Raw genomic sequence first — 16,361 nt, forward strand, 5'->3', positions numbered from 1 at the left:
GTCAGTGGCATGAAACTCTCGTTGTTTGATGTTTGTGCCTGATAAAGTGTGCCCGTCTACCCAGGAGACGACGTCCCGCTACCTAATCCCTTACAACATATAAACGTTTTATGTATCTGTGGACTTTATAACACAAATGATTTATTTGTTTGAATAATCTGGATACAGCATTTATTAGGCACAGATCCTCTTTATTTATTGTTCTGACAGCACGTCGTGCCTGGATGATTTATTATTATAAATCTTACTATATATCTCCATTTTGGGCCATGGTAGCAATATTATTTGCTTATAACCCCCTGTAGGTCACATACCCACTGGTAATTATTCATGTTTGGGATGACCATGATTTTTTGTGTTCCTGATTGGAATTTTTAATTGTTTTTAACAATGTTTTGTAGTGTTCTGTGTGATTTCTAACATAATCTAATAAAATATATTTGTACTTTTTCATAATCAGCAAGTGGAGTGCACTCTTGATGTCTAGTCTTTGCTTCTTTTGGTTTGCTATAGTTATTATCTAGGCATTTAAGTGGCACCCGTTTCATAAATTATTCAGGTAGAGCCCCCTGTTTTGTTTTTTCAGTGGATTGTGGGTAGTCGCTTTAAGCTGAGAAGCCAATTTCTTTTTTAAACCAGAAGTATAAGCCATTATGTGTCCCCTTAAGACGGCCTTAGTTGTCTCCCAGTAGAGCTGGGGATTTGTGGCGTAGGCCATGTTATCAGATGCGAATTCTCGCCATCATAAGGTAAGAAATGATTGAAAATTTTCGTCCCTGGAGAACCCCATAGGGAACTTCCACACATAGTCCGTGCCCCTGGGAATAACGTCTTGCAAAGTTATGAGAACAGGAGAATGGTCAGATATAATTAAGTCCTCAATTTTAGCCTGCGTAAGGCGAGGTAAGAGAAAGTCAATCCGAGACCACAAGCTATGAGAGTGGGAAAAGTGTGTGAATTCCCAAGCGTCCAAGCGTCTAGATTGAGCCATCTCCATGTGTCTGTCAAAGCTGGGTTCACACTACGTATATTTCAGTCAGTATTGTGGTCCTCATATTGCAACCAAAACCAGGAGTGGATTGAAAACACAGAAAGGCTCTGTTCACACAATGTTGAAATTGAGTGGATGGCCGCCATTCAATGGCAAATATTTGCTGTTATTTTAAAACAACGGCCGTTATATTGAAATAATGACAGTTATTTACTGTTATATGGCGGCCAAAATAATTATGAGGAGGGGCGGGCCATATTGGTGCACTAAAGGTTGTAGTCTGTCCCATCCCCACTCAACAAAACCACCTAATTTACATATTAATTAAACTGACAATTTGAACGAAACATAACAGCAGATTAAAGTTTAAAGTCTTCTAACATGCTCTTAGTCTCCCTTTAACATAAAAACGTTTTTAAATAATAGCTCATTTTCTGATGACACATTCCCTTTAAGTACATATTCTTTGTTTTCTCTGTAGAAAGATCACTTCAGATACCCTCACAAGGTGCAATATAATGCAGCCCCTCAACATATAAAGCAGGAGAAAACTATAGTTCGCAGGATAACAGTTGATCTTCGGTCTGTCTTAAAGGAGGCTATTGAACTTTGTGAAGAAGATGTTTCAGACACAGAAAATGAATCCAATTCAGCAACAGCACTTTTAGATCAAGGATTGAATACGGAACCTAATTCTTATTCTACACTTTCAGAACAAAATTTCCAAAGTGAAATTATTTCAAGTTCTACATCACAAATTTTAGAGCAAGGATTGAATAGAAGATATATCAGTGTAGAAGAAAAACCTCCAATTCAAAAAACTATTGGCTTATCCATTCCAACATTACAGAACTGTGAAAGACATGAGGAGAAATCAAAACCTGCACAAAAAGGTCAAACAAGAGTAAACTTAGTGGAAATAACAAATACAGGAACACTTACTTTTGATAAGAAAGAGCAATTCACTGTCACTCCTCCAGTCTCCTTCCCAAAAATCATACTACAAGAATTACCTTCGCAAAAGATGTCCAAAGAAAAAAAGCAGTCATTAAATGTAAGTATGAACTCAGTCCGGTCTATCTTCAGCAAAGTTTACGTGTTAGATTTTGATGCAGAGTATGTTGTGGATGGGATGGACCCTGAAATAGTAAGGCCTCAGTCACTCATCTGCAAATTTGTGCATAATTGTGGACAAATTTAGATTCCATTGGTTCATGGCTGGCTCCAGGTTTTCGTGGGCCCTTGGGCGACAGAGCCTAAGCAGGCCCCATTGTGGAGTAAATTATGTGGCGACATTAAAACCAACATTCACTGTATATGTATCAGTATCCCCCATACACTGACCCATTTAGAGGTAGATAGCAATGGTACCCAGGTTCTGCACATCATATAAGTGATTATAGTACAGTAACATTCAGTGACTCACAAGTTGCATCTTCTTTGATCAGAGTTGCTTACTTTTCTTTTCCTTTTCCAGCTGGTTAAGGCAATCATGAAGACATCTCCTGGCCACAACTCACAGAATCTACCAGACAAACATTTTAGGCTTCTCTCTCATACAGTATAGACGTCCCCTGTGCCCCCATGTAATAGTAAGTTCCACTGCATGCCTCCATATAGTAGTTAGTCCCATGGCTGGACTGGCGGCTGGACCAGTCCCGTGCTCCTCCTGACCTCATTACTTCTTCCCCCTACCGAAGGAAAAGGGAGTCTTACAGGGGGTCTGTGTCAATTTTGGAGCGCTCCAGTGCTATGCTACTCCGGGAATCTGGGAGTCCCAGATTCCTGAGTGAGTGCTCCATTCAATTGTGCATGTGTCTTTAAGACACACGCACATGATCAGGCATATGCAGCTGGGACTTCCGGCATAGGCAGCGTCTTTCACAGACGCAGAGGGGGGTCACTTACTATGGGGAACTGCATGGGGGGGTCACTTACTATGGGGAACTGCATGGGTGGTCACTTACTATGAAGAACTGCATGGGGGTTCACTTACTATGGGGAACTGCATGGGGGGTCACTTACTATGGGGAACTGCATGGGGGGTTACTTACTATGGAAAACTGCATGGGGGTCACTTTCTATGGGGAACCGCATAGGGGGTCACTTACAATGGGGGACTGCATGGTTTGTCATCTGCTATGGGGGCTGCATGGGGGCCCTCTACTATAAGGGACTGCATATCAGGGGTGGGGGCATTGGCTACTATAGGGGACTGTACAAAGGCGGCCACCTACTATAGAGGATTCACAGAGGGGGCCACTTACTATGGGGGACTGCATGGGGGGGTCACTCACTATGGGGAACTGCATGGGGGTTACTTACTATGGGGTACTGCAATGGGGGCATCTACTATGACAGCTACATGGGGGATCCTCTACTATATGGGACTGAACTTTGGGGGTGGGGGGGCATTAGCTACTATAGGGGCCTGTAAAGAGGCGGCCACCTACTATAGAGGATTCACAGAGGGGGGCCACTTACTTTATAGAGACTGAATAGAGGGGGTCAACCTACTATATGGGAACGCCACAATGGAGACTAGTACTATATTGGAGCTGCACAGTGGATCTATCTACTATTAGGAGTATGCAAAGAGGGACCTAATACAAATACAGTAAAGGCCTAATACAATATGGGGGTACAAAGTTGGGTCTACTCACTATATGAAGACACATAGGGACCAATACAAATGTAAAATTTTTAAGGATGTAAGGATGGTGCGAAATGATGGCCGGAATGGAGAAGAAAAGATAAAGTGAGAAACTCTTATCAAAGAAGACATGCCCTGTGGAGTCATGGGCTGTAATTGCACTGCATTTATATGGTGTACAGGGCCTGTGTACAGCTGGTATACACTGCCATACGGGGACTGTGTGATGTGATATTGGTCTTTGTTCAGTGGATTTTATTTAGTGGCAGTGGTGGTATTAGTCAGTTTGTGGTGCTATTAGTCAGTATACAGTGGTAATATTTGTATTCTGGTGCTGTTGGTATCATTGGTCTTAGTATAATGAATTTGATAAGTAACAGTAGTGGTCATGGTGTAGCGGTAATATTTGACCATCCTATATTGGTATTATTGGTCAGTACACAGGATTTACCAAGCTCCTTCCAGCCTCCTGCCCCCAGCCTCCTGCACTCAGCTCCCTCCAGCCTCCTGCACTCAGCCTCCTGCCCCCAGCTCCCTCCTGCCCCCAGCTCCCTCCAGCCTCCTGCACACAGCTCCCTCAAGCCTCCTGCACCCATCTCCCTCCAGCCTCCTGCACCCATCTCCCTCCAGCCTCCTGCACCCATCTCCCTCCAGCCTCCTGCACTCAGTTCCCTCCAGCCTCCTGCACCCATCTCCCTCTAGCCTCCTGCACTCAGCTCCCTCCTGCCCCCAGCTCCCGCCAGCCCCCTGCACACAGCTCCCTCCTGTACCCCGCTCCCCCCAGCCTCCTGCAGAGCAGGAGATCAGCAGAGCAGGCAACAGCAGTTATAATACTGGTCGCTCTACAGGTTGAAACACTAATAGCACAGGAGCAGTCCACACCCCCAGAATAATTTAGCCTTAATACAAACAGTTAACCCCCATTGGGAACTACAACACCCAGCATTCCCTAAAAGTAAAAACCATTAGGAACTGCTAAGAGTTCTAGTCCTCTCTAAAAATTACATTGCATTAATATGTTAGGCTGTGGTTACACAGCGTTATTGCTGTGCAATCCCAGCCTTACCTTCTAGGTATTTTCAGCCAAAATAGACTGATGAGCTATACACGGGATCCACAGGATAGCTAAGCAGTCACTGATCAGTGAAGTGCAATCCCCGACCCCCCCTTAATCAACTTTTCAGTGTCCGGGCCACACAGTGATCGGAGCCGAAAGCAGCTGTCTCCGTACACTATGTTGTGGTGGCCTGTAACTGCAGCTCAGCTACACAGTACAGACAGAAGCTTCTGACCCCATTTACCGTTTTATTATCTGTAATTCCAGTCATGGCCGTGATGATACAACATGTAGCCATGCTGCACTCACAACATCGTCTTATAAGTTTTCACCGCACGATTAGTGAGCCTGTGTGCTCTTAAATGCCAGGGCTGATTTTCAGTCCCAGTCCGGCCCTGGTTAGTCCCCCTCTGTGCATTCATATAGTAGTTAGGAGCCCTGCTGTTCATCCAAATAGCAGTTAGGCACCTATCTGTGCCCCCATCTAGTGGTTAGGCCCCTTGGTGTCCCCCATATAGCAGTTAGCCTTGCCAGAGTAAATCGTGTGCTGGCACTATATATGAGCTAGTGTGGACCATAATTGCGGCACAGACACACCAATAGTAGTCCATGGGATCTGTATTTTTTGCAGACATTACCTCCGTAACCTCCACAAAAAAATGACTAATCTGCGTGAAATATTGTGTGTGAACATAGCCTTAGACTACATTTACATTTTACAATATGTTTTTAAATGTACCATGCATTTTAGCTTAGAAACACAGTACTAACAGTTTATGTTTTTAGCTTGGGTGCAAAGTACTAATAGTTCATGTGTTTTTCAGATCCATAATGTTCAGTATTTGTAAGAATTATAAGAATAAGTCCACAGAGAACAGAAATGATGCAGATTTTGGCTTTGTTCCTATAATGTCCCTTTGGACACTTTGCAGTGATATGCTGAGGGGTTGTGTTGCTGGGTGGTGTAGTGCAACCTTAGGGGTCACCTTCTGAAACCTTTCTGTCACGGTGGGGTCAGAGGGTGCTGGGGCCCTTGTCTTCTTCAGCATACACACACAGGGACATATAATTTTTAATAAGTCTTCACACAATAGCGGTGAAAGTATATTAAGACTTTACTTGAAGGATAACTAGGTACATTCCAATGTAAGGACATCTCATCGAGGACATATGATGGCTTGACCAGCATACCCAATGGAGAAGACTTAAAGGATGACATAGACTGACCTGTTTCAGGGACTTTGTAGCTCTTAGCCTTTATAAGGATACGCGTGACTTGAGTTACTGAGAGGAAATGACGCTGCCAACACTCACTGACTTGCAGGAGGAAGACGCATAAACATAGAGGGATTGACGCTGTCGACGCTCGCTATCTTGTAGGAGGAAGACGCATGGACCCACTGACTTCCAAGCCAGGAAGATGTGGACTGTGAGCGGGAGACCATCAAACATCTCACCAATCCGACAGCAGGCACTAATAAAATACAGAGAATGTCCTGCTGAGACTTAGAAAACACGTATTAGTCTTTATGGCTGACTGGAAACAGGTTAGGAAGCTGAATATGAAGTCTGACAGGATTACTGAGGTGACGTAGGGGAGCCAGATGCATCTCTGGCGGAGCCACAGCTCCAACTGTCACTGGCAAGACCGCACAGCCCTTCTGGGTAGAAGGTGGGCGGAGCTAGCTTTCCCCTGGCCAATCACTAGAGTGTGATAGGTTGCAGGGGAGGCGCACTGATCAAGCTCAACACTTGTTTTATTAAAGATTAATACATAACAACATATTAAATAAATATAAGAGAGAAAGTAAGGCCCCGTTCCCACTGAGGAAAGGTAGCGGAATTCCGCGACTGAATTGTCCGCCGCGGAATGCCGTTAGCCTCCCGCTCTTAATGGGAGTCTATGGGAGGCGCGCGCTCCTGCTCTGTACGCGCTGAAGAATGAACATGTTCATTGCGTCGCGGAATTCCGCTACCTTTCCTCAGTGGGAACGGGGCCTAATATCACTACAAGAGAGCTAGGAAAGAGCAGCAAATACATAGGCCCTAATACAGGCTGTCTAAGGTTGCCAATAGCAACAATACATCTCCAGATGCCTGACAATAAATACCTTTCTGGGCCATTACATTCCCACAATGTAAAAATAAGTTGTTACAGAACAACAACCATTAGGATTACGACTATTAATAACAGACGTTTTGCATCAAGTAAAAAAAACACAGCATAGTGTTAGGCATATTTAACCAAATTTATTAACATGTTGTGGAGGTTTTATACAGGGGAAACAACTAGAGTCGAGCGAACTTTAAGTACGCACAGGTTTTTTAAACCCCGATCGTACGGCATTTGATTACTGGTGGCTTAAGAAGCTGGAAAACATGGAAACAGCCTATGCCTATGGCTGTATCCATGTTTTTCATGCAGCCTTAGGGCTGCATACACTTATCTAATAAATGTTATACTATGACGTTTTTTTTTCCCTCAGTAATATCTATTGTCGAAATGACATGTATATTATTGGAAAGGAGAAGAAAAGGAAGAGGGGCGCTTCCTAGTGCATTAAAACAAATAGAATCTTGAGGGTGAAGGGGCAAAAAGGGAGGGGGGGGAATTTGTCCTGTTTTTCTTAGATGACTTCTCTTGGCTAAAGGTCTGCTTGAACAAAAATCTAGTATCCCTATTTATGCTGACGTTCATGACCTAAGTACTCCAAGTTCACTCTGTCAATATTTTTTGTTCTTAGATTCCTTGTGACTGTTTGCTCACTTTCCTCAGGAGAACGCATCATGGCTGGGGCTAGAAAAAATGCAACTTCCAATATCAGAGCTGGTCAGGGTTATTAAAGAGCAGGCCAACAGTGAACAGCATACACTCATTGCTAAAGTGCTTTACTCTCTTCGAGAAAAACAGTAAGTATTGACTTTAAACTTTATAGACTTCAGGATAGATTTTAAAATTTAAATGTTTTAGTAGAGTCATATGATGCACTAGATGCTGCCTACATATAGCTCAAAATTACAGTATAAGCTATACCCTCCAAATATGCCCTTACTCAAGAGAGCAGAGCACAGAGAGAGAGGCCTTACAGTCTACCTACTCTAATCCTCAAAGGCCAGCTCGCTCACTGTCTCTCTGTGGCAAGATTTTGTCCTTGCTTTTGAGTACCACTCTGGCACTTCTAGTCCTCTTGGACCTTGTTTTAATGTCAGAGTCCTACTGCAAAGTTCCTACTCAGGTACCACATGACTTGCAGGCAAGTTTAGGTCTACTCCTATTCAGATCTTCCTTAGACCAATGTTATGTTCTATTGGTTCATCATGTGGTCAGTACACTCTTTTTCTGACACCAGACACTGCCCCATAAAGATTTTCCACTGCACCTTTCTACCACTGTTGAGGTGCTGCCCTTCAGCACAATGCACATTCCTAAACCAGCATCAGGACCTCTGAGGCCCACACTAACCTTGGCACCACCCTCTTCAAAAGTTTTTCTAAAACCTTTTTTTTTTGCTAAGACCAAGATATGTTTTTCTGCTGAGGAAAACTAGGAACCACCTTATAAACTGAAGAAAACTACACTAAATCCACGACCACTCCATGGAACATGTATGCATGAGTTTAAAATGGACTGTCACAAATTTTGCCATGGATTTCATTTTATGCGCTGCAAAGGGTAAATTCCACTGTCAGAAACAATGGCATTTCTGAAGATTAATTGATTTTAAAATCCACAGCATGACAGCATGATCTGATTTCCCTGGGGAGCTTCTCTAGTTCATATAGATGAGGTTTTTAATTAGAATGCCCAAAACTTTTAACATCATAGTAACTTTTTAGAAGTTTTGATAGCTGGGATCCAGATGGCCACTGATCCCTAGGAGAGTCAGGTAGAAGCTCTCAGTCTGTGCCTCTACCTCAGATTGGCTCAACAAAGGTGTTTCTGCAATATATGGATTAATAGAAAATCTCTGAGGATCAATCAGAAAATAAGGGGTTACGCACTTCTGTCACCTACCAACCAGTGCCGATCCCAGCACTCAATTTCCTGGAGAAAGCAAATGTAAATGTCTGATTTTTGTCTATGTGATTTTTGTAATGTGCTGTTGGCGGTATATAAAGTAACATTATTATTAGTATTAGGACATTTTTTTTTTTTTTAATCAGATATTTTTTTATTAAACATTTTTTCAATGTTACAACAAGACCCATTCCCCCTCCCTCCCTCTCCCTCCCACAACTTATACCCCCCCCCCCACAGGACAACATGTCCGAGTATTAGGACATTTTTAATTTGTAGGTTTGAATTCTCAACTCATAAAAAGGAAAACCATATAAATAAAGGGAAACAACACAATAAAACAATATAACTAACTAAAAAAAAATCAAACTGTCCATTTAGGAAGAGACACTAATTGACAATCAATACTACCTGCAATTAGCAAGACTCCCTCAATGAAGGAGTGGTTCTGCAGGTGGAGACCACAGACCACTTCTCAGTACCTATGCTTTCTGGCTGATGATTTGGTCACTTTTGAATGCTGGTGGTGCTTTCCCACTCGTGATAGCATGAGACGGACTCTACAACCCACACAAGTGGCTCAGGTAGTGCAGCACATCCAGGATGGCACATCAATGCGAGCTGTTGCAAGGTGGTTTGCAGTCTGTCAGCGTAGTGTCCAGAGGCTGGAGCTCTACAGGGAGACAGGCCAGTACACAAGGAGACGTGGAGGCCAACAACCCAGCAGCAGGACCACTACCTCTGCCTTTGTGTAAGGAGGAACAGGCGGACCACTGCCAGAGCCCTGCAAAATGACCTTCAGCAAGCCACAAATGTGCATGTGTCTGCACAAACGTTTAGAAACTGACTACATGAGGATGGTATAAGAGCTTGAACATCCACAGATGGGGGTTGTGCTCAAATCCTGGCGCCCTGTGCTCTTTACAGATGAAAGCAGGTTCACACTGAGCACATGTCACAGACATGACAGTCTGGAGACGCCTGCAACATCCTCCAGCATGACCGGTTTGGCAGTGGGTCAGCAATTGTGTGGGTTGGCATTTCTTTGGAGGGTCACACAGCCCTCCATGTGCTCGCCAGAGGTAGCCTGACTGCCATTAGGTACCAAGATGAGATCTCAGACCCCCGTGTGACATCACATGCTGGTGTGGTTGGCCGAGTTCCTCCTAATGTAGGCCAATATTAGACCTCATGTGGCTGGAGTGTGTCAGCAGTTCCTGCAAGATGAAGTCATTGAAGCTATGGTCTGGCCCACCCGTTCCCCAGACCTAAATACGATTGAGCACATCTGGGACGGATGCTTTAGTCCAGGTCTAGGAGGAGATCCCCCAGGAGACCATCCCCTTGGGTTTCATGGAAACTGGAGGGAAAATATAAGCCAGGAATTTCCAAGGGTTGGACAGAGCATTCAAAGAAATGTTTCCTGTTAAGCATTGAACAGTTCGCTACATTCTGCCTTATGGAACGTACAATGCAGTGGAGTTTTTTTTTTTTTTTTTGTTCTTAATTCATTTTAAAACCTCTTATTCCTAAGTGCGAGTTACACAAAATATGCCTTTGCAATTCTGCAGCAAAAGATGCAACTTTCTTACTTTAGTGCTATATTTATGGCAGATTTTTTTTTTACAGAATCAACAACACAGACAGTGCTGTAGAAAGGGTTACCAATGTGAAATACTTTCATGTGAATCTTTAAATTACAGATTTCTTTTCCATAGGAACACATGCTATAAATTCCCACAGTAAGATAATTGCTGATTTAGACATATTTAATTTATTCTGTCTCCGCCCCAATGACATTATGTATGTATTTGCACAGAGAGAAAGACACATTGCAACATGTTGGAGTACTTGGAAGAATTTATAATGAAACCTCCCAGAAAATTCCACAAATACCAGGTGGGGGTGGAGAGATCAGACTTACCTGGATTAAGAGAAGCTGAAGAGCTCTTCTACATCTAACATAATTGAAGATGATAAATGGCGTATAAAATCTCTCATACATGGAACAGTCTATTACTGGGATACGATAATGGACTGTAACAGCTTTTCAAAATTTTTTGATTTTATTCAGCACTTATGAAATCGTTTTATTTTAATAAAATTATTCTTTTAAATATCGTTGGATAAAATAACTCACATATTAAGATTGACCTGTATAAAAGATTAATGTAAACTGATTAAAAAAAAAAAAAGTGTCCGACAGTAAAGGAAAAAGACAAAGCATAAAACACAGAGCACACTTAAGGACAGTACAAATTTTCATTTTCGCATGGGCACAGACCCATAAGAGGCCTTATTTTTTTGCAACATCCATTGTACTTTGTAATGAAATAGTTAATCTTTCCATAAAATATGCAGCAAAACAAACAAAAATATTAGCACAGTGAAATTGAAAAAGTTTTTAAAAAATATATTTTTAAATGGGGTTGAGGAAGTTAGTCTTTATGCTTTTAATTTTAGTTAGCTACTTTTAAATTTATTTTAAAACAAAACTACAAAATAGTGATTTTTTTTATGGAAAAGGGAGGGCAGTTAAACTTTTATCATGGCATGGGATTTTTTTTTTTTTTTATATATATGGGGAAAAAAAAAACATTGCGATCAAAGCAGTACCTATTTACTGCATTCATCAATCTTATCTACACTTGTTTGCCCCGGGCAGTAAGAATGATGATCAGCTTCTTGTGACTGCATTGCGGAAAGTCGATCCCCCCACTGGACCACCAGGGCAGCTATTTTTAGAGCCATTTAAATGCCACAGTCATTAAATTTTATTTTTTATTTAAATGCCAGATAAAATTGAATACCTTGATCTCCATATATCCCACCAAAAAATTATCAAATCAACACACTTCAAGTCTGTAGATGTCAACAGTTAACTGAAGTAAAGTAGCAGACATTTACATAAATTGCCTTAGAATATTTTTCATATGGACAATTTAGGAAGATAAAAAAAAAAAAAAAAGGATTTGCACTAGAGATAAATTCACAATATTAAAATGGAGGTTCAAAGAAAAGGGCTATCCCCTAAACTTAGTATCTGATATCTATGAAAAAACTAAAGGACTACTCAGGCTGAATGTTTGAAAGTAAAATGACAAGTCAGGAGTGCGAATAGAGGCAATTTTAGTTTAATTACTACCTTTAGCTGGCAAGATGGAGATTCTCATTGCTACTAGGACTCCCCTTCTGCAGAAAGCACGCCATCAAAAACATGTTGGATTCCAGCCAACTACAGGAAAATAGAAAGAGTAACAATAAAGCCATAAAACAACTTGACTCTTTCAGGTGTAGCATGAAGAGGTGTTTGTGTTGTCACATTACATGAAAAAAAACTGATCTCTCTATCAAAAGCCACAGGAAAAACCTTTCATATGAAACATCTCATGTTGAACAGTAATTCACCACAGTCACATCAACCGTGAATATACCAAACCTGGGCCCAGCATCTCATCACACCTATCTTTTCTGGCAATCTGACAAAAAAAAACAAAAAAACAACAATCTGGTATGATTGGCACAGGTTGCAGGAAGCAAGAAAAGGGTTAACCAGATCCACAACTGAATAGTATATATCACGCATATAGGCGTTGTGGCCTCTGTACAACACCACTAGGTGAGTTTCTTCTTCTTTCACCTGCCAACCCTGGATCTCCACTCTGCACATAAGTGCTTGTTATTTCTTTTTCTTACAGTACGACAGTCTGTTACTGTGTAGCCTTTTGGCTAAGAATAGATCAGAGAGCACCTATTTGTTGGAAGCACCTTTAAAATTCATATTTCTAGAAGTGTTAAAGGGGTTTTCCAGTACCAGAAACACAGTGTAAAATTGGCTAAGGTTGACATAAAAACAGAATATTTATAATAACCCGCCCAAATACCTTGCAGATGCAGATCTGATGTCAAAGGGTCCCTGCCACTTCCTGTGAGGTGTCAACCCCACACAAACTTCCTGCTCAAATCACTGGCCAAGGCTGGTCACGCTACCTATGGCCACAAGAGTAATTGACGAGGCAGGGATCCAATGGCTCCTCGCCCTGTCAATTAGACAGCTGAATTTAACTGCATGTGCTTCTAATCATGAGCATACAGTTAAAGCACCAGGCTGTACTTGCCTGGGTGCGGACGTCAGCCAGGGTGCCTAGTAGTGATGTGATCAGTAGTTTTATTTAGTACCATGTTTTTATGTGGTACTGAATTGGGTGGTTTCTGCGCTTGCTCTGTTTACTGTGCGTGATCAGGAAGGTGACAGGTAGTATGGACAATAACACTTCAGCTGCCAGGGATGGGGGTTGTAGTCATGTAACACACACCTACTATCAGGGGGAGGATGGGGGTTGTAGTCATGTAACACATACCTGCTATCATGGGGAGCATGGGGTTTTTAGTCATGTAACACTTCAACTAGAGGGGGGGGGGGATGATGGGCATTGTAGCCATATAACACACACCAGCCAGCAGGAGATGATGGGCATTGTAGCCATGTAACACACACCAGCCAGCAGGGGGGGAATGATAGGGGCTGTAGTTTCACTATTCCTGCTGTCAGGGCATGCTGACCACTGACCCAGCAGGGTGATGTGGATTTGGTGGCAGAGTAATCTGCAGGTTACAGCCCCCCTCCCAGTCAGTCAGGCCGACTGCAAACCCCCCACATTGTTAAAGGGGTTGTCCGGCGCTAAAAAATTATTCACAGAATAACACACATTACAAAGTTATACAACTTTGTAATGTATGTTATGTCTGTGAATGGCCCCCTTCCCCGTGTCCCACCACCCCCACCCGTGTACCCGGAAGTGTGGTGCGCTATACATACCTGTCACGTGCCGACCACGGTCTCCGATCCTCAGCAGTGACGTCTTCTTCGGGCGGCCGGCGGATCTTCCCGAGTGCCGGCCGCCCTCTGCAGCGTCATCCGAAGCTCAGCCGCGATTGGCTGAGCATAACTGTGCTCAGCCAATCGCGGCTGATGACGCGGCCACGTCATCAGCTGCTCAGCTGCGATTGGCTGAGCACAGTTATGCTCAGCCAATCGCGGCTGAGCTTCGGATGACGCTGCAGAGGGCGGCCGGCACTCGGGAAGATCCGCCGTCCGCCCGAAGACGACGTCACTGCTGAGGATCGGAGACCGTGGTCGGCACGTGACATGTGAGTATAGCGCACCACACTTCCGGGTACACGGGTGGGGGTGGTGGGACACGGGGAAGGGGGCCATTCACAGACATAACATACATTACAAAGTTGTATAACTTTGTAATGTGTGTTATTCTGTGAATAATTTTTTAGCGCCGGACAACCCCTTTAATGTCTGCCCTGGGAGTTTCCTGCCGGCCCCGGCCTCCCGCCCCTCCATACACTCCTGCTGCCCCCACCTCATAGTCCTTCCGTGCAGATGTAGTGACCGCATCTCCTGCCGCCCCCTCCTCCAGCCTTCTTCTCACCCGGACACACCTCTCTCCCTCTCCAGCCGCGACCCTGCTCTGCCCGCAGTCTTTAGCAGCCGGGGTCCGCTACACACAGTAGCCGACCCCTGCTGTATATGGAGCGGGCTCAGGAGGGGGTAATGCCGCTGTCAGTGTGACAGCGGCATCCACATTTTAAAATAGCCGACAAAAGCAATAGGGAAGAGGGTGCGTGGGCCAAGAAGATGACAGGTGGGAGCAGGGGGCGGCACACAGAGAACACGGCCGGTGCGCAGATAGCTGCCGGCCGCGTTCCCTGCACTATACTTTATGTTAAACTGCATAATAACGCAGTTTAACAAAGTATTGATACCAGGAAATCATGGTATTGAACAGTTTTTTGGCCCGGAATATAGATAGTAGTATCAATATTTCGGTGCATCGTGCATCACTAGTGCCTAGCAACACATCTGGAATTTCAGCCAGTTTACAGATGATCCCATAGACTTTCGGACAAAAATAGGGCAGGTCCTAAAATTTCCTGACCGATTTACTGGACCATATACTGAAGGGTGTCCGTGCCACACAGAAATCTATGTGTACACAAATTTATCTAGGTTTCCTGATAAGAAATCCAAATACATTTACTGGACGTGTACATGATGCCCAAGTTGTTTACTACCTACAGATTTGATAAAAGTTTTCAGCATGGATTTCAGTGCTATAAATTTATACTACCATATGTAACAGTAAGTATTGTCCAAACCACTGGCTGGCAACCTGTATTTTACTGCCTGGTGTAAGACACTTAACAAAATCAGGATACTTTTTCAGTAACATGTTTTATTACATAAAAAAAATACATTTTAAAGACATTCACATATTGTCACTCAGGTAAGGTAACCAAAGTTGCCAGAAAATTAAAGATTGAGAATTTTCCATGCATAGACCTTAAAAAAAAAAAAAAAAAAAATGCACCAGAAAATGGGAATGCATGATGCTTTGTGATGCATTCTAAATGGTTTGTTAAATTGCAACACAAATCCCTGTATGGTCACTCCCAAGCCATATCCCCACTTAACACAAAGCCCTATATGCATAAATGGAATAAATACAGATGAAAAAAAATTACGATGATTGCCACAGATTTGAGATCTTCAGTAACCATCTTTCAGGCATCAGGAGAGCTATATTGGTCAAAGAATCACATTTAGAGGCACTTTTAAAGAACTGACATTCAGCTTGCCAGATGAGCTGTATACATTGTATCTGTGTCAAGCTGAACATCAGAAAAGCTACTATTTAGCATTACAGTATATGTACTACAATGGAATGAAAGCTACTCCCTTGTAATTTATAACAATTGCCTTATTGTTATGTCCATGTATAGAGCTACATATATATTCTCTGTAAGATAGGCACAGGAAATGTATAGGGCAACTCTATCCTTCCTACCTAATGCACAAAGAGGTATAACAAGTTCTTTGGTCACTAGAATATAAAAAAAAACAACAAAAAAACACATACAACACTACTTAAAGGGGTAGTGCGGCGGTAAAAATTATTCACAGAATAACACACATTACAAAGTTATACAACTTTGTAATGTATGTTATGTCTGTGAATGGCCCCCCTTCCCCGTGTCCCACCACCCCCACCCGTGTACCCGGAAGTGTAGTGCTTTATACATACCTGATCCGTGCCGACACGCGTCCGCCATCTTGTGCCAAACGTCATCTTCGGCCGGCCGGCCCGAACACCTCCGATCTTCCCGAGTGCCGGCCGCGTCATCAGCTGCTCAGCCGCGATTGGCTGAGCATAACTGTGCTCGGCCAATCGCGGCTGAGCAGCTGATGATGCGGCCGGGACTCTGGAAGATCCAAGGTGTTCGGGACGGCCGGCCGGCCGAAGATGACGTTTGGCACAAGATGGCGGACGCGTGTCGGCACGGATCAGGTATGTATAAAGCACTACACTTCCGGGTACACGGGTGGGGGGACACAGGGAAGGGGGCCATTCACAGACATAACATACATTACAAAGTTGTATAACTTTGTAATGTGTGTTATTCTGTGAATAATTTTTTACCACCGCACTACCCCTTTAATGTTCCAAATATGGCTGCTCTCTGCACAAACTACATCTACAAAGCATTAGTAGAACAGACAAACCACATACAAGGTCTCCTGCAGGACAGGAGGAGAGCATGTGCAGTTCAGAACCTTAAAAACTCTTTA

The 16,361-nt window shown here is 43.3% G+C and overlaps 1 protein-coding gene across 1 annotated transcript in view; it reads left to right on the plus strand.

The window, feature by feature from the left end:
- Positions 1-10,791, plus strand: part of LOC138787253 (uncharacterized) — a 50,238-nt gene extending 39,447 nt beyond the window's left edge. Inside the window, exons 4-6 of the mRNA XM_069964466.1 lie at positions 1,473-2,045; positions 7,478-7,611; positions 10,539-10,791. Coding sequence (XP_069820567.1) covers positions 1,473-2,045; positions 7,478-7,611; positions 10,539-10,662 — 831 coding nt within the window. The 3' untranslated portion in view covers positions 10,663-10,791. The remainder of the gene's footprint in view (positions 1-1,472; positions 2,046-7,477; positions 7,612-10,538) is intronic.
- Positions 10,792-16,361: the final 5,570 nt, after the last annotated feature.

This window comes from Dendropsophus ebraccatus, chromosome 3 (assembly GCF_027789765.1).
Source record: "Dendropsophus ebraccatus isolate aDenEbr1 chromosome 3, aDenEbr1.pat, whole genome shotgun sequence".
NCBI lineage: Eukaryota > Metazoa > Chordata > Amphibia > Anura > Hylidae > Dendropsophus > Dendropsophus ebraccatus.